Source organism: Callithrix jacchus, chromosome 7, assembly GCF_049354715.1.
Source record: "Callithrix jacchus isolate 240 chromosome 7, calJac240_pri, whole genome shotgun sequence".
NCBI classification, from domain to species: domain Eukaryota; kingdom Metazoa; phylum Chordata; class Mammalia; order Primates; family Cebidae; genus Callithrix; species Callithrix jacchus.
This window is the reverse complement of record NC_133508.1, coordinates 53,859,368-53,886,848: the sequence shown is the minus strand read 5'-3', so window position 1 is coordinate 53,886,848 and position 27,481 is coordinate 53,859,368. Positions and strand designations below refer to the sequence as shown.

At 55.8% G+C, this 27,481-nt stretch overlaps 1 protein-coding gene across 50 annotated transcripts; it reads left to right on the top strand.

Moving 5' to 3' along the window:
* The first annotated feature begins 2,055 nt into the window (after positions 1-2,055).
* Positions 2,056-27,265, top strand: ATP13A2 (ATPase cation transporting 13A2). Of its 50 annotated transcripts, none has more exons than XM_078330487.1 (29): positions 2,056-2,240; positions 9,173-9,267; positions 9,391-9,573; positions 9,870-9,928; positions 10,127-10,241; positions 10,537-10,613; positions 12,924-13,001; positions 13,176-13,245; positions 14,689-14,823; positions 14,910-14,976; positions 15,074-15,205; positions 16,463-16,618; positions 17,456-17,566; positions 17,650-17,696; positions 17,781-17,969; positions 19,664-19,870; positions 20,911-21,006; positions 21,150-21,249; positions 21,363-21,483; positions 21,634-21,758; positions 23,374-23,534; positions 23,658-23,774; positions 23,887-23,966; positions 24,880-25,032; positions 25,119-25,215; positions 25,970-26,193; positions 26,284-26,435; positions 26,601-26,770; positions 26,875-27,265. In XM_078330487.1, exons 1-29 carry the CDS (start codon positions 2,231-2,233, stop codon positions 27,010-27,012), a joined length of 3,465 nt encoding a protein of 1,154 aa, XP_078186613.1. In that variant the 5' UTR covers positions 2,056-2,230; the 3' UTR covers positions 27,013-27,265. The 50 variants fall into 50 exon arrangements, with proteins under 50 accessions (XP_078186613.1, XP_078186610.1, XP_035163786.1 ...); XM_078330484.1 differs by having other exon boundaries at positions 24,853-25,032; XM_035307895.3 differs by having other exon boundaries at positions 21,090-21,249.
* The last annotated feature ends 216 nt before the right edge of the window (positions 27,266-27,481 follow it).

Below are 27,481 nucleotides of genomic sequence, written 5' to 3'. Positions count from 1 at the left end.
TGGCGCGCGCCTGTAGTTCCAGCTACTCGGGAGGCTGAGGCAGAAGAATCGCTTGAACCCGGGAGGCAGAGGTTGCAGTGAGCCAAGATCTCGCCATTGCACTCCAGCCTGGTGCCTGGCGATGGAGGGAGACTGTCTCAAAAAAAAAAAGAAAGTAGGTAACTGGCTTCTACTAAGTTCCTACCATCTCATTTCATCCTCTCCACGGCTTCCATTTTGTACATGAGGGGAGGCAGAGGCTTAGAGAGGGAAAATGACTTTTTAAAGCTCACACAGCCTGAAAGCAACTCATGAAAGCATCCATGTCTTTTTGATGCCAGAGCCCAGCCCCTTGCCACAGTACTATACTACCTCTTGCCAAGGCCACCTGAGCCAGCCATTTCCAAACCCAGCCTTCCTGCTGCCCTGGGGACTGGGTTCCTGCCAGGAATTGGTCTAAACCCAGGGGGAGGTCATGGGGGCTCTGACAAGTAGCCGGCCTCCCCTGGAAATGTCACTCGAAGATCAAACAACTCTTGTCACCTGACCCAAGGAAGCCAGTCCCATGCCCCAGGTGGTCCATGGGAATGGCCCCCAACCGGCTGGCGCAGGCAGCCTGCCCCAGCTGAGTAAATGGCTCCACTGGTCCCCAGCTGCTCAGGCCAAAACCCTGGGGAGCATTTGAATTCCACACATTCCTGCACCCCCACAGCCCATCCACCAGCAAGTCCTGCCAATGCGTGTTCCTGTACCATATGTTCACTGGGATCTTGCTATGAATCAGGCGCTGCTTTCGATTCTGGAGTCTATTCCCTGCCCCCACCCTCACCACCATCACAGCTGTATCTCCTTCCAGCCCCTCCACAATAGGGTATGGCTGGAGTTTTCCTTTGCTTGACTGGGGCTACTTCCCAGCAGACAGCAGGCATCTCTGTTTTGTTCACACTCATGTCCCTATCTCCTAGAGCAGTGCTGGCACTCCATAAATTCATATTGGACAAATGACCGATGGTCCTGTCCTTGGCCCTAACGTGAACTTTCCCTTGTTTGCCCTGGGGTCTCACAGATCCACTCTTCCCTTTGGAGCTTCTCTGCCCAGAGATTCTGGAGACAGGGACCGAGGCCTGTGGCAGTCACTGTGGGGTAGCAGGATAGATGCTGCACGAAGGTATGACTTCTCTGGTGCCTTTCAGGGGTCTCCATGAATCCGCCCTCTGCAGGTTTGTCTTCAGGTGACGCTGTGAAGCTTCTTTCTCTGGCATTTCAAGGCCTCCAGTGCATCATGGGAAACTCTCCTGGGTCTCCGGGTTGGGGGGCACATCTGACCCTGTGAATCTCTGGGCAGTTGTGTCTTCCTTCTTTGCATTCATCAAGCAGCGCCAGGCACTGTCTCAAATGCTTGACACGCATTTTCTTTTTCTTTCTTTTTTTTTTTTTTTGAGTCGGAGTTTCGCTCTTGTTACCTGGGCTAGAGTGCAATGGCGTGATCTCGGCTCACCGCCACCTCCGCCTCCTGGGTTCAAGCAATCTCCTGCCTCAGCCTCCCGAGTAGCTGGGACTACAGGCGCGTGCCACCATGCCCGCTAATTTTTGTATATTCTGTAGAGACGGGGTTTCACCATGTGGACCAGGAAGGTCTCGATCTCTTGACCTCGTGATCCACCCGCTTCGGCCTCCCAAAGTGCTGGGATTATAGGCATGAGCCACCGCGCCCAGCCAACACGCATTTTCTTGTGTGATCCTTGCAGCAGTTCTGGGAGAAGCAGGCAGTGCTACGCTACAGGTTGGGAAAAGAGGGCCAGAGAGGGTCAGTGACTTGCTCACCGTCGCACAACCCGGAAGAAGTGGAGAGCTGGACCAGCATGCACAGTCCCTAACCCCTGGGACGTGCAAGGGGGCTGACTCCGTGTGACTTGTGTCGGTGCGTCCGGGGCTGTCCCTAGTCTCCGGGCGCCCCGCCCCCGGCGTATGTTGGGGAGCCGACGGGGACTACAAGTCCCGGCATCCCCGGCGCGGGCGTGGCGCGGGCCGCAGAGGGCCGGGCGGGGCTTGCGGCGCGCACGGAGGGACTGCGGCAGTGTCGGAGCCGCGCAGAGCCTGGCAGCCAGGTCCCCGCTCGCCCGTCCCGCGCCAGCCCCGCGCCCCCAGCCCCAGGCCGCCCGGACCTCTCCTCCGCCCAGGGCCTTGCGCACGCCAGGGCCCAGGCCAAGGGCCGCAGCGCCGGGGCCGGCGATGAGCGCGAGGAGCCGGCATGGAGGCAGGTGAGTGTGGAGCCCGGGTCGGCCCCGAGTCTGCCGCGGTCCCTGAACCGCCAGTCGTCGTCGCCCGTGGGGCGACGCCCCCCACCGTGGAGTCGTAAGCCCAGAGAGCGGACCCTGGGCGGGGATCCTGGGGCCATCCTCTCCCCTTGACGGGGACTCGGCCCGGATATCTTCCCAGAGACGCCGGGGGGAGTGGGGGGGATGGTGCCGCCGCGCACAGCCGGTCCCTCCCCTCCCCTGCACCCCGCAGCCGCGGCATTGGCAGCCGGGCACTTGTGCTAGAGGGTCCTGGGGCTGTGCAGGGGCGGGGAGGGCACCTCACGCCCACTTAATCGAATCCCATCCCGAGTGACGATTGTCCAGGTGGGAGAGGCGGCTGCATCCTCGGGCCTCTGGGCAGTTACCCCTCTGGGCTGAATGAATGAATGGGCTTGGGGAAGCCAGGACCCCATTTCCTGGGTAGCTGTCCTGGGGCACAGCGCCACTCCTGACCGCCTGCCTCAGGCCCCCAGAGAAAACCCATCACACCTAGGGTCATGCATGGGCCACACCCTCCATGCGACCCATCCCAGGCCAGATGCCCTACGTCCACTCCTCCAGGGTCTAAGTTAAATCCCACCTGCAGCCAGGCAAATCCCAGCACTTTGGGAGGCCAAGGTGGGCAGATCACCTGAAGTCGGGAGTTCGAGACCAGCCTGACCAACATGGAGTTGTGGTGAGCCAAGCTCGCACCATTGCACTCCAGCCTGGGCAACAAGAGCAAAACTCCATCTCAGAATAAATAAATTAAATCCCACCTGCTGGGAATGGGTCCAGTCACCCTCCCCCATCCAGAAAGGTCTCATCTCAGTATCTGTCACTTATCCCCCAGCCCCAGAGCCTAGAGTGCACCCCCAGTGAGGGAGGGGAAAGAATGAGGAAAGACGGCCCCTAGAATCCACCTCCAAAGATGGGAAGACGGTTCACACACACTCCCGCCCCATCCTGGCAGAAGACAGGAGCTCCCTGCCACCGAGGAACCATAGCTAAGAAGGAGGCAGCCGCCCTGAGCGGCTGCCAGGTCACCAGCAGGAAGCCAAGGCTTCTGCAGGAAATGAGAGGTCCCAATGGCTTTGGCTCTAGCCCCTCCTCGCTCCACACTGTGCTGGCGACATTGCCCCCAGGCTGTGACCTCAGACCAGGTTTAAGTCCAGTCTTGCCACTCATTGCTGTGTGACTTTATTCATGTTAATCCACCTCTCTGGGCTTTGTTTTAAATGGGAATCCTCATCTGTACTTTTAATGGGATGGCTGTAGGGAGGAACTAAGAAGAATGTGCTCATTCAGATGCACTCATTTCCAGCTTCTCAAACCCTTTCAAGCTCTATGACCTTGGACAAGGAATTCACATGCTGACAATGGGGATAATAATAGTCACTACCAGAGGGCTCAGTGGTTACGCCTGTAATCCCAGCACTCTGGGAGTCCGAGGCCGGGTGGATTACTTGTCAGGAGTTTGAGACCAGCCTGGCCAACATAGAGAAACCCTATCTGTACTAAAAATACAAAAATTAGCTGGGTGTGGTGGTGTGTGCCTGTAATCCTAGCTGCTCAGGAGGCTGAGGCAGGAGAATTGCTTGAAGCGGGGCGGAGGTTGCAGTGAGTCAAGATTTATGCCATTGCACTCCAGCCTGGGTGACAGAACAAGACTCGGTCTCAAAAAAAAAAAAAATAGTCACTACCTCAGAGGGTTGTGTGTGAAGATTCTTTGAGTTAGCACCCTGAGGGGCTTCCACAGTACATGGTAAGCACTCCGTGGGAGTTGCTGTTAATCAGAAGAGCAATGACAGACTGGGCACAGTGGCTCGAGCCTGTAATCCCAGCACTTTGGAAGGCCAAGGTGGGTGGATTACTTGACGTCAGGAGTTCCAGACCAGCCTGGCCAACATGGCAAAACCCCATCTCTAAAAATACAAAAATTAGCTGGGTGGGGTGGTGTGCACCTGTAGTCCCCAGCTACTTCAGGAAGCTGAGGCAAGAGAATTAGCTTAAACCTGGGAGGCAGAGGGTTCAGTGAGCTGAGATCTTGTCACTGCACTCCAGCCTGGGAGACAGAAGAAGATTCCGTTTCAAAAAAAAAAAGCAATGGCACCATGCAGCCTGTGGGTGCCTATTCTGGGCTGGGCTGGGCTGGTGAGAGCTCAGATCCCCTCCTGCAGCAGCTCTGGGGAGACTGGGCTATGGATGGGGATCAACAGGTGTGCCCGGGCTTGATCCTTGCAGGGAAGGGCTCTGGAGGTTTCCACAGGTGTGCCCGGGCTTGATCCTTGCAGGGAAGGGCTCTGGAGGTTTCCACAGCTGTGACTTCTTCAAGTCCTGCTCCCCTCCTTCTTGCCAAAGTTGACTGAGAGAGTGTCATTGTGAAGTGACAGTCATATGATAGACGTAAGAAGAACTTCCCGGGGTGACCACTGTTTACATCCTGGGGCCTCCATCCTCTTTATGAAGAAAAGGTTCTTCATAAAGAGGCTTAAGGCCCAAAATGCTGTAATCCCAGCACTTTGGGAGGCTGAGTGAGGTAGGAGTTCAAGATCAGCCTGGGAAACAAAGTGAGACCCTGTCCCTAACTAAAAAAAAATTAGCCAGGTTCAGTGGTACCTGCCTGTAGTGCCAGCTATGCAGAAGGCTGAAGCAGGAGAACCTCCTTTAGTCCAGGAACTCAAGGCTGCAGTGAGCTGGGATTGTGCCGCCGTGCTCCAGCCTGGGTGACAGAGTGAGACCCTGCCTTTTTTTTTTTTTTTTGAGACAATCTTGTTCTGTCGCCAGGCTGGAGTGCAGTGGCACCATCTCATCTCAGTGCAACCTCCACCTCCCGGGCTCAGGCGATTCTCCTGCCTCAGCCTCCTGAGTAGCTGGGATTACAGGCACGTGCCACTGCGCCCAGCTAATTTTTGTATTTTTAGTAGAGATGAGGTTTTACCATGTTGGCCAGGCTGGTCTTGAACTCCTGACCTCAGGTGAGCCACCTGTCTTGGCCTCCCAAAGCGGTGGGATCACAGGCCTGAGCCACTGTGCCTGGTCAAGACCCTATCTCTTTAAAAAAAAAAAAAAAAATGAAGAGGCTGGAGCCCTGACACCCCACTCCTAGCACCTTTGCCTTCAAGCTCTGTTGTGTCCATGAGATGGGCATTCATTCAGTCAGTCAATCAGTGTTTCCTGACCCCCCAGCACATGGCAGGCACTGTGGACAGGAAGGGCTGTGACACTCCTATGAGCCTGATGCTGATGGAGTGTCAGGAAGTAGGTGTTCGGGGCAGAGAGGACCTGGGAAGAAGGCCAGCCCTGTTCCAGCTTTGAGACAAGTCAGGGCAACTGCCCCTGACGCTCGGTGCTCTCCTTTGTCAGACTGGATACGGGAGCCCACCTTGTGTGCTTGGTTCGGGAGGAAATCAGATCAGTACCTCAGTGATGGCTCAGGGCAAGCCCAGCAGGGTACCAGCTGCTTTCCCATCCCTGAGCCCACTGGGCTGCTGGCTTGAGGGTTTTAAGGCACAAGGAGAACTGTCGAATGGGCCTGGGGAGCAGTGGGGCAGCTGGGGCTTCAGAGAGGGTGATGGGAGCCCGGGAAATGGGTGGGCAGAAGCCACGCCCCCCTGGCCCAGGTGCTGGCAGCTACCCACCTGTCTGGGCTAGCACCCCTGGAACTTCAAATGCCTGTGCTGAGCCGGCTCCTGCCTCCCTGTTTGTCAGATGCCTCGGGATTATTATCCTGGAGATGAGAAATGGAAGCCCAGAGAGGCAAAGGCACTTGCTCTACAAAACACAGCTTGCTTGGAAGAGAACCAAGAACACATTCATGTTAAAGAAGAAGAAGATGATGATGATGATGATGTGTGGCCTTTGGGCAACTTGCTTCACCTCCCTGGGCCTCAGTTTCCCAATCTGTAAAGTAGGGCTAAAAGTAGTACCCACGTCATTGGGGTGTGGTGAGGAATAAATGAATGACTGTAAAGCTCTTGGAACAGCATCTGGCGCCTTGTAGCCCTGGGGTGTTCTTTCCCTTATACCCCAGAAACATCCAGAGATGAGCCTTAAAAGATAAGAAACTCCTACCCTGTCCCACTTCAGGGAGCCAGCCTCCAGGGTGGGTGAACCTCAGCTGGAACTCCAGTGCCGGCTGGGACTGCTGACGTACTGAAAAGAGACCAAAAATAAAAGGCTGTGGCTTGTCAGTGGCCAAGGATCTAAAAGCCCAGCCAGGCAGTATCAGTCATCCTGAATGCCTACTTCTCTGCCCCCCACCCTGGGCCAGGAGCCAAAGTGGGTTCCCCCCGCTGCCGCCAGCCAGAGAGCAGAGAGGCCCTCAGTGGTAGCTGCTCTCCTGCAGGTTGTCATCGGGAAGGGAAGGAAATGGCATTCTTGCTCCAACAAAGGGCACTCGGGGACTGGACTGGGACCAGAAAGTGAAAGTGAAACCAGCCAACCAGATCCACCACCCCAGGGACCAGGCAGGCAGGCAGGCAGGCAGGGGTTAGGGGGTCTCCATGAGCCTGGCCTTACGCCCCCCAACCAGCCTCAAGAATCTACACCTTCTATTGGGCCTGCCCAGACACTCCAGTAATTGGGAGCTGCAGGCTTCTGTGTAGTGTGCACGAGAGTGTGGGGTTTTTTTCTTTTTTTAAGATGGGGTTTCACCTTGTTGGTCAGGCTGGTCTTGAACTCCCGACCTCAGGTGATCCACCCGTCTTGGCCTCCAAAGTGCTTGGATTACAGGCGTGAGCCACCACATCCGGCCAACAGTGTGTTTTAATGTCAGATATTTAAGATAGAGCACATCACTCCCATATTTAGAAGAGACACAAGATAGAAATAAAGATTGTCTGTCTTACTGGCCGGCTGTGGTGGCTCACACCTGTAGTCCCAGCATCTGGGGAGGCAGAAGTGGATGGATCGCTTGAGCCTACAAGACCAGCCTGGGCAACATAGTGAAACCCCGTCTCTACAAAAAATAACAAAAATTAGAGCATAGTGTTGTGTACCTGTAGTGTCAGCTACTCAAGAGGTAGATAAGGGAGGGTGAAACCCTGTCTCAATAACAACAGCAATTATATTACTTAAAGCATGTGCATGTTCTGCAGAGACCAGGCTCTTCCTAGAGCTGGCTGCGCCATCATTTATTTCCTGAATCTATCAAGTGGATGGGAAGAGAGATTGGCCATCGGTGCGGCTTTGGTTAATTTGGTTTTCAAATTTTCTGGTTGAGAGAGGTCTTAGGAGGTACAGGACATATGCCTTCTTCTCCAGAAGTGCACACATGGGCCCAAAAGCACAGGCGCTGGGCTGCAGCTTCCTGGCTCCACCACTTACTGCTGGGGCTTCTGTGTCTCTGAGCCTTAGTCTCCTCATTTATAAAATGGGGAGACTGGCCAGGTTTGGTGGGTCATGCCTAAAGCAATCCCATCACTTCAGGAGACCGAGGTGGGCTGATCACCTGAGATCAGGAGTTCAAAACCAGCCTGACCAATGTGGCAAAACCCCATCTCCATTAAGAATACAAAATTAGATCAGGTAAGGTGGCTCACACCTGTAATACCAGTTCTTTGGGAGGCCGAGGCGGGCGGATCACTGGAGGTCAGGAGTTTGATACCAGCCTGACCAACATGGTGAAACTCTGTCTCTACTAAAAATACAAAAATTAGCTGGGTTTGGTGGCAGACACCTGTAGTCCCAGCTACTTGGGAGGCTGAAGCAGGAGAATCGCTTAAACCCAGGAGGCAGAGGTTGCAGTGAGCGGAGATCATGCCACTGCACACCAGCCTGGGCGACAGCAAGATGCCATCTCAAAAACAAAACAAAAATAATATAAAATTAGGCCAGCATGGTGGCTCACGCCTGTAATCCCAGCACTTTAAGAGGCAGAGGCAGGTGGATCACCTGAGGTCAGGAGTTCAAGACCACCCTGACCATTATGGTGAAACCCTGTCTCTACTGAAAATACAAAAATTAGCTGGGTGTGGTGACAGGCACCTGTAATCCCAGCTACTCGGGAGGCTGAGGCAGGAGAATCGCTTGAACCCGGGAGACAGAGGTTGCAGTGAGCCAAGATCATGTCATTGCACTCCAGCCTGGGTGATAGAGCCGAGACTCTGTCTCTAAAAAAAAAAAAAAAAAAAGGAGTATCTGCAATAGAGCTGTCTGATACCATTCCCCAAGCCTCAGTTTATCCATCTGTAAAGATAGCCCTGCAGAGCTGATCATTTATCAGTCCAGACTCTACTTTGCATCTCCTCACTGCCAGGCCTGGGCTGGGCACAGGGATTGAATAAGCAAAAATTAGCCGGGAGTGGTGATGCCTTCCTATAATCCCAGTTACTTGGGAGTCTGAGGCAGGATAATTGCTTGAACCCAGAAGGCAGAGATTGCAGTGAGCTGAGATCACTTGACTGTACTCCAGCCTGGGCAACAGAGTAACACTCTGTCTCAAAAAAAAATTTAAAAAGACACTATGCATAAGAACCAACAGAAGACCGAAGAGCCAGATAAGGGACCCAGGAAGATAGGAGCTTAGGGCTCTATCAGACAAGGTGCTTTTTTTTTTCCTTTTTGAGGCACAGTTTCATGCTTGCGCAGGCTAGAGTGCAGTGGCGCAATCTTGGCTCACTGCAACCTCCTCCTGCCAGGTTCCAGTGATTCTCCTGCTTCAGGCTCCCTAGTAGCTGGGATTATAGGCACCTGCCACCATGCTGGTTAATTGTTGTATTTTTAGGAGAGATGGGGTTTCCCCATGTTAACCAGGTTGGTCTTAAACTTCTGAACTTAAGTGATCCACCTGCCTCAGCCTCCCAAAGTGCTGGGATGACAGGTGTGAGCCACCAGGCCCAGGCTGAATGCTTATTAAGGAACTAAGAGGAGGAGGCACCTCTCCAAATGACCTTTTTCTTTTCTGTCCACAGACAGCAGCCCCCTCGTGGGCAGCACGCCCACCGGTTATGGGACCCTGACGATAGGGACATCAATAGATCCCCTCAGCTCCTCAGTTTCATCCGTGGTAAGTGGGCAGAGTGGGTCAGGGAAATGTGGGTGGGTGTGATGCCCAGGCCCACCCAGACACCCCAGCTTCCTACTCCAGTGCGGCCCCAGCCCGACCTGGGCCCTCTCGTTGTGTTCACAGAGGCTCAGCGGCTACTGCGGCAGTCCATGGAGGGTCATAGGCTATCACGCCGTGGTCTGGATGATGGCTGGGATCCCTTTGCTGCTCTTCCGTTGGAAGCCCCTGTGGGGGGTGCGGCTGCGGCTCCGGCCCTGCAACCTGGCCCACGCCGAAACACTCGTTATCGAAATAAGAGACAAAGAGGTGAGAGTCAGGCCGAGCCTGGGCTAGAGGAGCACCGTGAGGGTCAGGGGCGGGTGGAGGATGTCTGGGTTCCAACCCGGCAACTGACTTGCCATGGGCCACTAAGCAGGTCCTGCTCTTCTCCGGACCTCAGCTTTCCCGTCTGAGCAGTGGGCAGAAGGGACTGGTCGGGTGATTTCTGAGGGCTCCCCATAGCCTTGATGTCTGCCTTCTCCAGCAAGGGCCCCCTGCTGTGCGACAGGGCCTGGGAGGGGAGGGGACCCTTCCAGGACTGAGCCCATACCTCTGTGTTCCAGGATAGTTCCTGGCAGCTCTTCACTGTCCAGGTGCAGACTGAGGCCATTGGCGGGGGCAGGTGAGGCAGCCCCATCACCCCTTCCCAGAAGCCCCTGCCCTGGCCTCTCCAACCTCCCCCACCCCCAACGCCCCCACCAACCACAAAGGCTGACTCTGGCTCCTCCCGTCCTAGAGGGAGGAAAGGTGGCTCTTTGAGCACAGGGTGGTGCCAGGGCAGCTCCCAGAGCTTGAGAGTAACCCCCACCCCTCTCCCCAGCCTGGAGCCACCCCCACAGGTCCAGGTGGAGGATGGCCGGAGCCAGGCAGCAGTGGGGGTGGTACCAGAGGGTGCCTGGAAGGATACAGCCCAGCTCCACAAGAACGAGGAAGAGGTGAGTGGTCGGACGGGCTCTGGACAAGTCCTTGTCCCTCTCTGGGACTCAGTTTCATGATCTGTGCAATGGGGGAGTCAGGCTTCATGTTCTCCAACCACGTTTTGGTTCTGTTGTCCCAAACGTCCAGGATGCTGTCTGAGCACGTGCACACTTTCAAGCCCCTCCCACCTCTCTGTCTGGTGACACCAGTCCCTGCCCCCTACCTCCCATCCCTCAGCTCCCAACACAAGCACACTGCTTCTGGGGCCAGGGACAGCTTCCAACCCATCCTCTCCTCTCTTCCACCCAGAAGCGGGTGCTGCGGTATTACCTCTTCCGGGGCCAGCGCTATATCTGGATTGAGACCCAGCAAGCCTTCTACCAGGTCAGGTAGGAGTCAGGCTCTGTGCGGCTCATGTCACCTTCCAGAGTGGCACTGGTTTGGGCACAGACAGTGGCATGGCGTGGCCTGGGCTCCCTTCTCACCTCTGTTGCTTTTGATCTCTGAAACCTTGGGCAGGTTACTGAACCTCTCCAGGCCTGTGCATCTCTGTCTGTAAATAGTGCATGGAGATAACTTCTGCCTCCTAGGATTGTTTTGGCAGTGAAATAGATAATAATTCACGTAGAGCTTGGCATCGCGTCTGGTCCGAGGTGGTGACACCAGTGTAAATCATACCATCAGCTCTGGACTCAGGACAGTCTCCTCAGGGTTTAGTCACTGCTCTGCCACCTACGAAACACTTAAGAAACATGAGCTAGGGCCAGGCACAGTGGCTGACGCTTGTAATCCCAGCACTTTGGGAGACTGAGGTGGGTGGATCCGTGAGGTTAGGCATTCAAGACCAGCCTGGCCAAGATGCTGAAACACCGTCTCTACTAAAATACAAAAATTAGCCAGGCATGGTGGCAGTGACTTTGTTCCCAGCTACTTGGGAGGCTGAGGCAGGACAATCACTTGAACCTGGGTGGCAGAAGTTGCAGTTGAGCCAAGATCACACCACTGCACTCCAGCCTGGGTGACAGAGCAAGACTCTGTCTCAAAAACCAAAACAAAACAAGAAACATGAGCTCACCACACACCTTTGTGTGTGTGTGTGTGTGTGTGTGTGTGTGTTTTGAGACAGAGTCTTACACTGTCACCCAAGCTGGAGTACAGTGGCTCGATCTCACCTCACTGCAATCTCCACCTCCCAGGTTCACATGATTCTCCTGCCTCAGCCTCCCAAGTAGCTGGGATTATAGGCGCACACCCACCATACCCAGTGAATGTTTTGTGTTTTTAGTAGAGACAGGATTTCACTATGTTGGCCAAACTGGTCTCCAACTCCTGACCTCGTGATCCTCCTGCCTCAGCCTCCCAAAGTGCTGAGATTACAGGTGTAAGCCACTGCCCCTGGTCTTTTTTTTTTTTTTTTTTTTTTTAACGGAGTATCACTCTTGTTGCCCAGGCTGGAGTGCAATGGCACAATCTCAGCTCACTGCACCTCCACCTCCTGGGTTCAAGTGATTCTCCTGCCTCAGCCTCCCACGTAGCTGGGATTATAGGTGCCTCCCACCATATCCAGCTAATTTTTGTATTTTCAGTAGAGACGGGGTTTTGCCATGTTGGCCAGGCTGGTCTCAAACTCCTGACCTTAGATGATCCACCAGCCTCAGCCTCCCAAAGTGCTGAGATCACAGGTGTGAGTCACTGCACCATGCCCACACACTTTAGTTTGAATGCCCCAGAAGCAGACCCCCAGATAAGGGCTCAAAGGCAGGGGGTTTGTTTTGAAGGTGATCCTGGGCAGTGCTGGGGAAGGGGTGGAAGAGGAGGGAGGTTATGCTGGCTGCCACAGCCATGGACACCCGAAGTTCAGTCACCCTGGGATCTCCTTGGGCCAGTGTAGATCACACACCCCTCCGGGCAACCTCACACAGTTAGTGAGGGAGCTGGGACACTTACCCATCAATTCCCTGCCATTATCGGTCATGGGACAGGAACTCTTCTGCATTTTCTGCTTTCTGGGCTCACAGGCAGAGCATGCACATGCAGCTGGAAGTCCTCAGGTAAAGACAGGTGTTTTCAGGGTCCAGCTTTCAGGTGGAGGTGAGGCAGAGGGGAGATGGGGATGGCAGCAACAGCTTCTGCTGCATGATGGGGATAATAGCAAAAATTGCTGGCGTGTTTATCACCTAGCAAGTGGCAGGCACATCCACCACACCTGGCTAATTTTTGTATTTTTAGTAGAGATGGGGTTTCACCATGTTGGCCAGACTTGTCTCAAACTCCTGGCCTCAGGTGATCTGCCTGAGAGGCTTGCCTTACTTAATCCACCTGTGGCCCTAGATAGTAGGTGCTGTCACTGCCCCCGTTTTGCATATGAGAAAACTGAGGCACAGAGAGGTTAAGTGACTTGCCCAAGGTATCATCAGTGTAAATAGTGCCCTATCACTAAATAACAGCTGCTCTTCTCACTGTTGGTATTATTAGCATCATCTCTCGTTGTTTTCCTTTGGTGACTTGGTTTGGGGCCCAGTCAGAGGAACAAAAGGGCAAAGCCAAGCTTTGGGTTCACAGGGGGCTTACTTGCTCCCAGGAGCTCAGTGTGGCAGAAGAGGGACGGGGCCTGGAGCTTGGAGTCTCCAGCCTGCACGGTCGGGGATGCAGGGCTCAGGCCCCATGGCCCACGCATGTCCCCTCCCACCCACCCCCAGCCTGCTGGACCACGGCCGCTCTTGTGATGACATCCACCGCTTCCGCCATGGCCTCAGCCTCCAGGACCAAACAGTGAGGTCAGTGCTGCCCTGGGCCCGGGCGCCCTCTGTGTTGTTCCCAATGTGGTTGCCTTCCAGTCACCTGCCTTCTCTGGGCCTCAGTTTCCCTAGCTGTAAAATGGGGAGCTCCTTCATCCCAGAAGGGTGAAGGACCTCCTCCTTCTGATGGCTTGGCCTCATCTCCTCTTCCAGGAAGGCCATTTATGGCCCCAACGTGATCAGCATACCCGTCAAGTCCTATCCCCAGCTGCTGGTGGATGAGGTAGGGCTGTCCCTGGGTCTTGCCCCAGCCCTGGTCTGGCTTGCTGTGTGACCTTGGGCCAGAGCTTGCCTCCTCTGGGCCATTTTAAAGGGGCAGCCAGATCAGCTGCTCCTTCTCCATAGAGGAGTGTCATCTCAGAACCTGCCGCAGTCAGCCTAGCCGGAGAGACCAGGTTCAGGAATTGGCGGTTTCGCCCAAGGCTTGGGCCACAGATTGGGGTGCCACTTGCAGGATTGGAGGCCAAGAGGCAAATCCACGCAGCCTGAGCATCTACTGGTGCCCAGAGACACGCTCTAGAGCCCAGGTCCTCTCTGCATCCTCCACCTTCATGCTCCTGACCACCCCATGGGTCAGGCCTGGGACTGCACTGTTCACACCTGAGAAACCCAGGCTTCAGAGGGAGGCTGTGACATGGCTAAGGTCACACAGGGACAAAGAGAAGCCAATGACCAGGACACATCTAGAATAAAGTGTGAACATCCCAGCCCTCTGACTAGGGGCAGGCACCATGAAAGAGAAAGAGAGATCTTTGAGTCTGGCCCATATAAATCACTGTCTGTCATTTAGGAGGCATGTGGTTTATGTGTTTTGTTTTTTGTTTTTGAGACGGAGTTTTGCTCCTGTTGCCCAGGACGGAGTGCAATGGTGCGATCTCTCTTCCCTCAGCCCCCCAAGTAGCTGGGACTACAGGTGTCCACCACCACATCCAGCTATTTTTTTTTTTTTTTTTTTTTTTTCAGTAGATATGGGGTTTTACTATGTTGGCTGGTCTCAAACTCCTGACTTCAGGTGATCCACCCATCTCGGCCTCCCAAAGTGCTGGGATTACAGGCGTGAGCCACGGCACCTGGCCAAAGCTATATGATTTTAGGCCAGTGGCTTAACCTCTCTGTGCCTTGGTTTGCTCATCTGTCAAACGGAGCTGATGGTGGCACCTGCCTTATGGAATTGTCATTGCCATTGTATGACATTTAGCTAAAGCTCTTGGCATGTGGGGGGGTTCAGTAAATACCTTTGTCCTCTTTATTTATATTTTTTTGAGACAGGATCTCACTCTGTTATCCAGCCTAGAATGCAGTGGTGAGATCTCAGTTCACTGCAACCTCCACCTTCCCAGCTTAAGTGATCCTCCCACCTCAGCCTCCTGAGTAGCTGGGAGCATAGGCACAGACCACCCCATCAGGCTAATCTTTGTTATTCTTTTAGAGATGGGGTTTTGCCATGTTGCCGAGGCTGGTCGTAAACCTTGTCCTCTTTAGAACAGAGACACGGAGGGCCCTGGGGATGTCTGAGTGGGTGGGGATGGGGCTGATCAGGAGAAAGGCCTGGCTCAGTCCTTTGGCAGCCAGTGGGCCCTCTGCTCCCATCGGCACAGGAGACCTGGCCTGTGGCTGGGCTGCCCTGGGGACGAGGGCCTGATCCTGCCTCCTGCCCCTCCCCCAGGCACTGAACCCCTACTACGGGTTCCAGGCCTTCAGCATCGCGCTGTGGCTGGCCGACCACTACTACTGGTACGCCCTGTGCATCTTCCTCATTTCTGCCGTTTCCATCTGCCTGTCGCTGTACAAAACCAGAAAGGTGAGTGATGTGATGCGGGCAAGGGCGGGGCAGGGGGTGTCCAGGGGCCTCCACCCAACCATACCTCTCTTGTCTCATGCCCACAGCAAAGCCAGACTCTAAGGGACATGGTCAAGCTGTCCATGCAGGTGTGCGTGTGCCGGCCAGGGGGAGGTGAGGAGCTAGAGCCCAGGGGGAAGGGGCGGGAGGGCAGGGGGAGGTGGCTGGGGCTGGCCCCACCTACCTGAGCTCCTCTCCTGCCTGCCTGCAGAGGAGGAGTGGGTGGACTCCAGTGAGCTGGTGCCCGGAGACTGCCTGGTGCTGCCCCAGGAGGGCGGGCTGATGCCCTGTGATGCCGCCCTGGTGACCGGCGAGTGCATGGTGAACGAGAGCTCTTTGACAGGTGAGCCCCCAGCCCCTGGCCTGCAGCTTCCTTCCCTGCCATCCACCGTTTGCCCTGCAGCAGAAGTTTTCATTTGAGTTTCCTTTTTTTCTTTTTTTGAGACGGAGTGTTGCTCCGTTGCCCAAGCTGGAGTGCAGTGACATGATCTCAGCTGACTGCAGCCTCCGCCCCCTGGGTGCAAGTGATTCTCATGCCTCAACGTCCTGAGTAGCTGGGACCACAGGTGCATACCACCACGCCCAGCTAATTTTTGTATTTTTAACAGAGACAAGGTTTCACTATGTAGCTCAGGCTGGTCTTGAACTCCTGACCTCAGGTTATCTGCCCACCTCAGCCTCCCAAGGTGCTGGGATTGCAGTCGTGAGCCACCATACCCGGCCTCCTTTTCCTTTTTCTCTTCAAGTAACAATCCCGGCTTTAGCAATTGCTAACCTCACACCCTTGGGCCATTACCACTTAATATCTCTGTGCCTCAGTTTCCTCTTCTCTAAGATGGCTGTTAGTCCCTCCTGGACAGTTGTGCAAAGTGCTTAGGAGCATGAGAGGTGAAGCATGAACAGCCAGCCCAGCGCATCTGAGTTATTTCTTTTTTTGTTTTTGAGGTGGAGTTTTGCTCTTGTTGCCCAGGCCGGAGTACAATGGTGCAATCTCAGCTCACTGCAATCTCTGCCTCCCAGGTTTAAGCGATTCTCCTGCCTCAGCCTCCAAAGTACCTGGGATTACAGGCGTCCACCACCACACCTGGCTAATTTTATATTTTTAGTAGAATCCGAGTTTTACCATGTTGGTCAGGCTGGTCTCAAACTTCTGACCTTAAGCAATCTGCCAGCCTTGGCCTCCCAAAGTGCTGGAATTACAGGCATGAGCCACTGTGTCTGGCCCTGTGTAAATATTTCTGTTGGTTAGAGTTAGAAAAGCACTCCATGTATGTTATAAAATAATTACAGCAGAACGAGGACAACTCCCCCACCCTGCCCCACTGCACACACGATGCCCCCACACACACACTGACTCCCCGGCTGGTTCCTGGGAGCTGGCTGCCACCCGCTTCCAGGAGTGTGTCCCTGTGCCTTTATGTCTCTGTCCTCTCTGAGCCTCATTGTTCCTCTCTAAAATGGAGCTGTGATATCTTGTTCATACCTGGTTACAGAGTTAACCAAGACCTAGGGCTTAAGGGAGAACTCTACACATAACTCCTGATTTGCTGGTGGGAGGGAGAGGTGTGGAGTGGGCCTCACACCCCACATTTCCTGCCAGGAGAGAGTGTTCCAGTGCTGAAGACGGCACTGCCAGAGGGGCTGGGGCCCTACTGCGCGGAGACACACCGGCGGCACACGCTCTTCTGCGGGACCCTCATCTTGCAGGCCCGGGCCTATGTGGGACCGCACGTCCTGGCAGTGGTGACCCGCACAGGTATGAGACAGGAGGATGGGCTTGAGAGAGATGCTGGGCTCAGCACCCGTGGGAGAGGTGGATTGGGGCAGAGTGGGCCCTGAAACCCTGGACCCCATGCCCACTTCTGCTGCCCTTCTGAGGGACCTCCAGCAAGTAGCCCCCTAAGTGGGGCCTGAGCACTCCCATCTTAGCAGGAGAAGTTGGGCCAGACCGAGACCAAACATTGCAAGGTCTGCAGGAGCCGCCGGGTTTACAGTGCTGGAGCGGGCAGGGATGTAGTGAGCAGGCAGGAGTCTTCCCTGTGTCTGGATCTTAAGTGGAACCACCCAGTATTTAGATACTATCCACTAGTGCCTTCTTTAAAACCTTTAAAAAGCTTTATAAAGAGCCTACCAGAGCCAGGCCAGACTTGTTACGACTCTACCCTGGTGATGGCTAATCGCAAAACATCCTTTCCCGGCTGGGCATGATGGCTCACGCCTGTAATCCCAACACTTTGGGAGGCCAAGAAGGGCAGATCACAAGGTCAAGAGATTGAGACTATCCTGGCCAACATGGTGAAACCCAATCTCTACTAAAAATACAAAAATTAGCTGGGGGTGGTGGTGTACACCTGTAGTCCCAGCTACTCGGGAGGCTGAGGCAGGAGAATTGCTTGAACCTGGGAGGTGGAAGTTGCAGTGAGCTGAGATCGCGCCACAGCACTTCAGCCTGGTGACAGAGCAAGACTCCATCTTAAAAAAAAAAAAAAACATCGTGTCTTGCAACTCCAGAGGCCCAGGTCGGGAGGGCTTGTGTGGGGAGACCTACCCTCATTCCAGCTTCCCTGCCTTGGGGTCCCCGCCTCCTCCCCAGGGTTCTGCACAGCTAAAGGGGGTTTGGTGAGCTCCATCTTGCATCCCCGGCCCATCAACTTCAAGTTCTATAAACACAGCATGAAGTTTGTGGCTGCCCTCTCTGTCCTGGGTGAGTGGCCCCCTGTACCCTCCTCTGCCCATAGCCCCCAGTCCAGGTCCCAAATCCCACTCAGTCCCTCGCTGTCCCCCCAGCTCTCCTCGGCACCATCTACAGCATCTTCATCCTCCATGGAAACCGGGTAAGCCTTTGGGGCTGGGGGGTGCTGCCAGCAGGGCCCAGGGCCAGCCAGCCGGATGCTCACATTCACGGTGCCCCCTGCCAGGTGCCTCTGAATGAGATTGTGATCCGGGCTCTGGACCTGGTGACTGTGGTGGTGCCACCCGCCCTGCCTGCTGCCATGACCGTGTGCACACTCTACGCCCAGAGCCGGCTGCGGAGACAGGGAATCTTCTGTATCCACCCCCTGCGCATCAACCTGGGGGGCAAGCTGCAGCTGGTGTGTTTTGACAAGGTGGGGCTGCAGGTGGGGTTGGCTCAGGGGAGTGGGACAGCCACAGGCACCCTGGCTAGGCCCCAACACCCGAGTTACTCTCTTAGCAGTGCCCACAGGACGACAGGTCCTGTCTGGGGGTGGAAACCCCCAGAGGATCCACCCCCGCCCCCCACCCCACCTACTCCTGCCCTCACTGGGCTCATGGTCTGGCGGATAAAATGTCTAGAATCATGTGTTAAAGAACTGGTTGGGGGCTGGGTGCCATGGCTCATGATGGTAATCCCAGCACTTTGGGATTTGGAGGCTGAGGCGAGTAGATCACCTGAAGTCAGGAGTTTAACACCAGCCTGACCAATATGGCGAAAACCCGTTCTACTAAAAATACAAAAATTAGCCAGGCGTGGTGGCGCATGCCTGTAATCCCAGCTACTTGGGAAGCTGAGGCAGGAGAACCGCTTGAATCCGGGAGGCAGAGGTTGCAGTGAGTGGAGATCACACTACTGCATTCTAGCCTGGGTGACAGAAACTCTTATCTCAAAAAAAAAAAAAGGCTGGCACAGTGGCTCATGCCTGTAATCCCTGCACTTTGGGAGGCCGAGGCGGGTGGATCACAAGGTCAACATCGAGACCATCCTGGCCAACATGGTGAATCCCCATCTCTACTAAAATACAAAAATTAGCCGGGCATGGTGGCATGTGCCTGTAATCCCAGCTACTTGGGAGGCTTTAACAGGAGAATCATTTGAACCCGGGAGGTGGAGGTTGCAGTGAGCCGAGATTGTACCACTGCATTCCAGCCTGGCAGCAGAGGGAGACTCTGTCTCAAAAAAAAAAAAAGTACTGGTAGGGACCTGGGCTCTAGTGTGCATCCCTTACTGCTGTCAACCCTAGGCGCCCAGCAGTGACCAACACAGACATCCTGTGGTCACTGGAATGTGTCCCCCACCAGAATAAGTGATCCAGGAATGCACAAAAGAGCTGTGGGGATGGGGATAGGGGGGAAAGGGGTAAGCAGTGGGTTTTAGGAAGGCAGCCAGTAGGTCAGCATGATGGGTTGTAGGTGGGGACACTTCTTTAGAGAGAAGGCAGTCAAGGAAGCCCCCTGATCAGGCCCCTCAGTGACCTCATTCAGGGAGGAGCAAGGGTAAAAGGCGGGAGCAGCATGGCACAGATGGACTGCACACCTGGGCACAGGGAATGGTAGGGCAGGACAGGGCCAGGTAGGCAGTGGCCTGGTTGGCAGAGGCTAGAGGCTGGATGACATTCAGAGGGTGTTGAGGGCCACAGAGAGCTTTTAAACTGTGGAGTGGGTGACCAGATTCCCACAGCTCCCAGGCTAACCAAGGAGCCAGAGGTGTACTTGTGCAGTTCAAGTCTAGGGTGGGGAATGCAGGCATTGACTCATGCCCTCATTCAACAAACATATTGAGTGCCAGCTGTGGGCCAGGGCCTCTAACCACCAAATGTGGGAAAGTGAAGAGGCCATGAATGGGAACCCAGAGCAAACCACCTACCCTAATCTTGGGAGGTAAAGAAGACTTCCTGGGAGAGATGCTGCTAGACAGGGAAGCAGTGGGGGCTGGGGAGGCAGCTCCAGCTCAGCTTCCTGGGGTTCCCAGGGGGTCCGCCTGGCCTGGGGTTTGGATACCCAGCTCAGCAGGGCACCCCCCATTCTAAGACTCATCACTGCCCCACCCACCTGTCTCCCGCAGACGGGCACCCTCACTGAGGACGGCTTAGACGTGATGGGGGTGGTGCCCCTGAAGGGGCGGGCATTCCTGCCACTGGTCCCAGAGCCCCGCCGCCTGCCTGTGGGGCCACTGCTCCGAGCACTGGCCACCTGCCATGCCCTTAGCCGGCTCCAGGACACCCCCGTGGGCGACCCCATGGACTTGAAGATGGTGGAGTCTACTGGCTGGGTGAGGAGGCCAAGCAAGTCAGCCCCATCCTTCTTGGCAGTGGGGCCTAGAGAACCCCACCCCATCTTCCCTCTAGGTCCTCGAGGGTGGTCTCTTACTATGCCCACCATTCATAATAATAGGCCAGGCACAGTGGCTCAAAACTGTAATGTGGCTCCCAGTACTTTGGGAGGCCAAGATGGGAGGATCACTTGAGCCCAGGACCCCAGCCTGGCCTATATGGCAAAACGCCATCTCTGCCAAAAATACAAAAATTAGCCGGCGTGGTGGTGCGTGCCTGTAGTTCAGGAGGCTGAGGTGGGAGGACTAATTGAGCCCGGGTGGATGAGGCTGCAGTGAGCTGTGACCACGCTGCTGCACCCCAGCCTGGATAACAGAATGAGACCTTGTCTCAGTAATAATAAGAGCCTGGGCACAGTGGCTCATGCCTATAATCCCAGCACTTTGGAAGGCTGAGGCGGGCAGATCACCTGAGGTCAGAAGTTCAAAACCAGCCTAGCCAACATAGTGAAACCCTGTGTCTACTAAAAATATAAAAATTAGATGAGTGTTGTGGAGCACACCTCTGGTCCCTGCTACTCAGGAGACTGAGGCAGGAGAATCATTTGAATCCAGGAGGCAGGGGTTGCAGTGAGCTGAGATCACACCACTGCACTGCAGCCTAAATGACAGAGTGAGACTCCGTCTTAAAAATAAAAATAAAATAATAATGGCCAGGACACATGCTGAGTGCCTACTATGACCAGCTGGAGGCTGCAGGGGCCTGGTCTCATTTCCTCTTCCCCAAGCCCTGGCAAGCAAGCTCAAATGCTGCTTCACGGAGGATGCTGAAGCTGGGAGATTTGGAGAAACGTGTCCCTGGTCACCCAGCAGCTTGGAAGCAGCAAAGCTAGAGTTTGAATTTGAGTCCACCTGGCTCCAAAGCCCATGTTCTTAACCCACCGACCAGTCTCCCATGAAGGAAGTCTTCCTTGAGTCTAGCTCAAATCTCTCTCTGAGCCAAAGCCCCCAGACACCAACCTTCCCTGCCTGCCTGCCAGGTCCTGGAGGAGGAGCCAGCCGAGGACTTGGCATTTGGGACCCAAGTCTTAGCAGTGATGAGACCCCCACTTTGGGAGCTCCAGCTGCAGGAAATGGTGAGCTGAGGGGGGCCTGTGAGGTACAGGGCAAAGGGGTGGACTCCCCAGCCAGCACCTCAGCTGCCTCTCCAACTCTGCAGGACGAGCCCCCTGTGCCAGTCAGTGTCCTCCACCGCTTCCCCTTCTCTTCGGCTCTGCAGCGCATGAGTGTGGTGGTGTCGTGGCCAGGGGCCCCTCAGCCTGAGGCCTACGTCAAAGGCTCCCCAGAGCTGGTGGCAGGGCTCTGCAACCCCGAGACAGGTGCAGGGGGCAGCCCCCAAGGCCACCTGGTTGGGCATTGGCACAGAATTGGGTGGGTGCCCAGCCTCTGTGCCTGCCATCCCCTCCTCGTGACACCCCCCTCTCCCTGGCAGTGCCCACTGACTTCGCCCAGCTGCTGCAGAGCTACACAGCTGCTGGCTATCGTGTCGTGGCCCTGGCCAGCAAGCCGCTGCCCACTGTGACCAGCCTGGAAGCAGCCCAGCAACTGACGAGGTGGGCCTGTCCCCTGGCCCATCTTCTCTGAGGACTGGGCAGAGGGAGGCTCTCCTGAAGGCAGAGCCCAGGGAAGATGCCCTGCCTGGTGGCTGGGAGAGGGGCCCTGGTCACTGTATGACCTCTGATCTGGATCTGCCCACCTGCCAGGGACACCGTGGAGCAGGAACTGAGCCTCCTGGGGCTGCTGGTCATGAGGAACCTATTGAAGCCGCAGACAACGCCAGTTATCCAGGCTCTGCGGAGGACCCGCATCCGCGCCGTCATGGTGACAGGTACAGTGGCATGTGAAAGCCCAGGGTAGGAGGGCAGAATCCGCCCCTTCCTGGGGCATCTTTCTGGGCTCCTGCTTCAGACCAGGTCCTTTTCAAACATTTCACGAATCACAGTATCCCCCGGCAAGTGTTAATCATCAACCCTATCTGACAGATGAGGAAACTGGGGCTTAGAGGAATGGAGTGACTTCCAGGGAGCCCAGGTGTGCGGTCAGACAGCCTGTGTTCCAGCCCGGCAACTCACTTGCCAGGTGACCGCTCCAGGTTCCAGGTTGCACCTCTGAGAAATGGGGATAATGTCAGCCTCAAAATCTGTGACAAGCTCAGGGAGCAGGAAGAGAAAGATTCTAGCCTGGCACGGTACCTCACGCCTGTAATCCCACCCCTTTGGGAGGCCAAGGGAGAAGGATTGTTTGAACCCTGGAGTCAAGACCAACCTAGGCAACATGGCAAAACCCCATCTCTACAAAGAATACAAAATGGCTGGACACAGTGACTCATGCCTGTAATCCCAGCACTTTGGGAGGCCAAGGCGGGGGATAACTTGAGGATGAGTTCAAGACTAGCCTGGCTGTCGGGCGCAGTGCTCACGCCTGTAATCTCAGCACTTTGGGGGGCCGAGGCCGGTGGATCACGAGGTCAAGAGATCGAGACCATCCTGGTCAACATGGTGAAACCCCGTCTCTACTAAAAATACAAAAAAATTAGCTGGGCATGGTGGTGCACGCCTGTAATCCCAGCTACTCGGGAGGCTGAGGCAGGAGAATTGCCTGAACCCAGGAGGCGGAGGTTGCAGTGAGCCAAGATTGTGCCATTGCACTCCAGCCTGGGTAACAAGAGCGAAACTCCATCTCAAAAAAAAAAAAGACTAGCCTGGCCAACATGGTGAAATCTCATCTCTACTAAAAATACAAAAAATTAGCTGGGTGTTTTGGTGGACGCTTGTAATTCCAGCTACTTAGGAGGCTGAGGCAGGAGAATTACTTGAACCCAGGAAGTGGAGGTTGCAGTGAGCCGAGATCGTGCCATTTCACTCCAGTCTGGGTAACAACAGCGAAACTCCATCTCAAAAAAAAAAAAAAGAGAATTTGATGGCTCATATCTGTAATCCCAGCACTCTGGGAAGCCAAGGCAGTGGGATCACCTGAGGCCAGGAGTTCAAGACCAGACTGGCCAACATGGTAAAACCCCATCTCTACTAAAAATACAAAAAAATTAACCAGGTATGGTTTCAAGTACCTATAATCCCAGCTACCTGGGAGGCTGAGGCAGGAGAATTTCTTGAGCCCAAGAAGGAGGTGGTTACAGAGAGCTGAGATCAAGCTATTGCACTCCAGCCTGGGCGACAGAGGGAGACTTTGTCTCAAAAAAAAAAAAAAAAGAAAAGGAGTATATGTGGAGCTCCAGCCCAGGGCTCCAGTTTCTCCTAAGACCCTTTGATGCCTGGATCTACAGATGAGGAAACTGGGGAAAGGGATGTTGATAACCTGCCTCAGTTCATTTGGCTGGTGGTGGCAGATAGATTTCATCCAGCCTGTTTTCCATCTGTAAGGATCAGGATGAGGACGGCCTCCCCAGATAGCCTCAGATCCTGACCTTGCCCCATATCCCCCAGGGGACAACCTGCAGACAGCAGTCACTGTGGCCCGGGGCTGTGGCATGGTGGCCCCCCAGGAGCATCTGATCATCGTCCATGCTACCCACCCTGAGCGGGGTCAGCCCGCCTCCCTCGAGTTCCTGCCAATGGAGTCCCCCGCAGACGTGAATGGGGTTAAGGTGAGGCTAACCTAGAGTTTCAGCTGTACTGCACCCTGTGACCCCACCCCTGTGTCACCTGACCCAGGCCCCAACTCTCCAGGGTGGGCAGGGGGAGCTAAGCTGAGCTTCCTGGGCCCCCAGGATCCTGACCAGGCTGCAAGCTACACCGTGGAGCCAGACCCCCGATCCAGGCACCTGGCCCTCAGTGGGCCCACCTTTGGTATCATTGTGAAGCACTTCCCCAAGCTGCTGCCCAAGGTAGGGCTACCCCCAGCTCCCTGGCTCCCTGCACCTCCCCGGCTCTGTCTCTCTCCTGGCTCATTCTCCCTGGTGGATGCCTCAGCCCTCCCCCATCTCCGTGTGCCCCCAGGTCCTGGTCCAGGGCACTGTCTTTGCCCGAATGGCCCCTGAGCAGAAAACAGAGCTGGTGTGCGAGCTACAGAAGCTTCAGTGAGTGCTCAGCAGAGGGTGTGGGCAAAGGTCTGCAGGGATTGACCTTGTCTGTCTGTCCCTCCCTCCTTCCCTAGGGCCCTGTCTTCCTCCTCAGGGATCAGAGAGCTGTCACCCCCCACACCAAAAGCAGGCAGGCTCTCCCGAGTCTTTCATGCTAAAAATAATCATTGTACGCTGGGTGCGGTGGCTTATGCCTGTAATCCCAGCTCTTTGGGTGGCCAAGGCAGGAGGATCACTTGAGCCCAGGAGTTTGAGACCAGCCTGGGCAACAAATTGAGCCCCCATCTGTACAAAAAATTTAAAAATTAGCCAGGTGTGATGACACATACCTGTTGTCCAGCTACTCAGGAGGCTGGGGCAGGAGGGCTGCTTGAGCATGGGAGGTTCCGGCTGTAGTGAGCCGTGATTGCACACACCGCTGCACTTCAGCCTGGGTAACAGAGTGAGACTGTCTCAAAAAAATAATTAACAGGCTGGGCACAGTGGCTTACACCTGTAATCCAGCACTTTAGGAGGCCAAGGCAGGCGGATCACCTGAGGTCAGGAGCTTGAGAGCCGCCTGGCCAACATGACGAAACCCAGTCTACTAAAAATATAAAAAATTAGCCAGGCATGGTGACAGGCATCTGTAATCCCAGCTACTCAGGAGGCTGACACAGGAGAATTGCTTGAGCCCAGGAGGTGAAGGTTGCAGTGAGCTGAGATCACACCATTGCACTCCAGCCTGGGCGACATGAGTGAAAATCTATCTCAAAAAAATAATGATAATGATAATGCATCTACTCACTGAGCACCTGTGTACGAGGCACCATGTGGTATTAGGGGCCCAGCTGTCATCATATTCTGCCAGCCCACTCTTGGGGTGGGTGGGGTCGTTCCCCAGGCCACACCTGCCCACGACTCTCTTCAGGTACTGTGTGGGCATGTGTGGAGACGGCGCCAATGACTGCGGGGCCCTGAAGGCAGCCGATGTTGGCATCTCACTGTCCCAGGCAGAAGCCTCAGTGGTCTCGCCCTTCACCTCAAGCATGGCCAGTATCGAGTGTGTGCCCATGGTCATCAGGTAAGGCAGGCAGGGGCCGGAGGGCGAGGGCTCAGCAAGGCTGGTCAGCCAACCTGGGCCCCTAATGTCCATGCCCTGCCACCCAGGGAGGGGCGCTGTTCCCTTGACACGTCATTCAGCGTCTTCAAGTACATGGCCCTGTACAGCCTGACCCAGTTCATCTCTGTCCTGATCCTCTACACAGTGAGTATCTGTGAGCTCCATGCCCAGTGCTGTTCCAGGACCAGGGAGGGGACACAGCCATGTGCCTCAGAGCCAGCAGGTCCTGGAGAGATGACGTGGGCTCAGATCCTGACTCTGCTACTCTCCAGCTGTGTGGTTGGGGAGGCGGCAAGGCTCAGGGGAGACGAGAAGAACACCAGGCGTGGAGCCCGGTGCCTACTAGGTCCTCACATGGCAGCAGCTGTCAGGGGCTAACATCGGGAGCACCCATCTGCAGGGAAAATGGGGGCAGAGCCAAGACCCTTGCCCCTGGCCCTGGCCCATCCCCACAGATCTGCCCATTTCCCCAGACACACTTGCTCTGCCCCACACCTTGGCTGTGCCTCCCACACCCTGCTTGGAGGAGATCTCCCCTCCCCTACTCTGCACACGACCTGCTCACCCCCAGCGAATGAGGCAGGGCAGTGCACATCTTGTACTCAGGTCTGTCCCTGTGTCTGCCTGAAGTCAAGGAGCTTCCCGAGGGTGGGAAACCTTCGCTCAGATTTAGGCTCCCCAAGGTCAGCACAGGTGCCTTTCTATCAGACCAGGGGTTTGTCTCAAATCAAGAGCTGTGCCTCCTCCATGGGCTGGCAGGAGAGTACTACCCCCATCAGATTGGGGGATGCCTTCCCCATCAGTCTCCTTTGGGACAGGGGCGGGGCCTCTGCTATCAGAGTAGGGGCAGCCAGGGCCAGGTCTCAGTTTTCCCTCTGCCCTCCCTTCCCTGTGGCAGATCAACACCAACCTGGGTGACCTGCAGTTCCTGGCCATCGACCTGGTCATCACCACCACAGTGGCAGTGCTCATGAGCCGAACAGGGCCGGCGCTGGCCCTGGGGCGGGTGCGGCCACCAGGGGCACTGCTCAGCATTCCCGTGCTCGGCAGCTTGCTGCTACAGGTGGCCCTGGTGGCCAGCGTGCAGCTGGGGGGCTACTTCCTGACCCTAGCCCAGCCGTGGTGAGTAGGGAGCTGACCACCCCCATCCTATCCCGCCCTGTCCACCCTATGCACCTCCGTCCACCCTGACCCCTATCCCTGTACTCCCAGGTTCGTGCCTCTGAACAGGACGGTCCCTGCACCAGACAACCTACCCAACTACGAGAACACCGTGGTCTTCTCTCTCTCCAGCTTCCAGTACCTCATCCTGGCCGCAGCTGTGTCCAAGGGGGCGCCCTTCCGCCGGCCGCTCTACACCAATGGTGCCGCTGCAGGCTCGGGGCAGGAGATGCTGGCAGAGGGGGGAGGAGCCTGGGGAGGGGACTTGGGGGGACAGATGGGAGAGAGATGGAGGGTGGATGGTGTGTGCATGTGTGTCTGTGGTCCCAGGGGTGTGGCTCCTGCCTGAGAGACTCTCCCGCCCCCAGTGCCCTTCCTGCTGGCCCTGGCACTCCTGAGCTCCATCCTGGTGGGCCTTGTCCTGGTCCCTGGCCTCCTGCAGGGGCCGCTGGCACTGAGGAACATCACTGACACCTGCTTCAAGTTGCTACTGCTGGGTCTGGTCACCTTCAACTTCGTGGGGGCCTTCATGCTGGAGGTGGGGCCCGCCCTGGGTTTCAGCAGCAGGAGAGAAGGGAGGTGGGGATGGGTTGACCCCAGCTCAGCCCCAGCTGCCCACTACCCTCTCCCTGCCATTTGCAGAACATGCTGGACCAGTGCCTCCCGGCCTGCCTGCGCCGCCTCCGGCCCAAGCGGGCCTCCAAGAAGCGCTTCAAGCAGCTGGAACGAGAGCTGGCCGAGCAGCCCTGGCCGCCGCTACCCACTGGCCCCTTGAGGTAGTGCAGGCCCACGGGCACCCCACACACTGGAGCTCCCTGCCTCTGAGCCGCCAACTGGACCCCTCTCCAGCGACACCACCACCACATCCCCGAGGTTGGCGATCATCTACACTCCTGCCCCAAGACCACCCCAACCCTGGGGAAGCATTGACTACTGTCCCCCACCTTGGACCATCCCTCGTAGGGACAGCAGCGCCCAGCTCCCATCAGCGCTGCTGTCAGTGTAGCAAATAAAGTCACAATATTTTCCTGGCTCTCCCGTGCCTGTCTTGTACCTGGCACCATAGACCCTCCCACCTGTCCAGGAGGAAATGCACACCCCCCAGGTGCCCGGCTGGCAGCACCTGCATGTGTCTGCTCCTGGAACCCCCTGGTCTTTCAGGCTGCATTAGTCAACTCCCCTCTCTGGGCCTCTGTTCCCTTATCTCACAGTAATAATGTTTCCTCTGTGTCCAGCGTGTGCCTGCAGG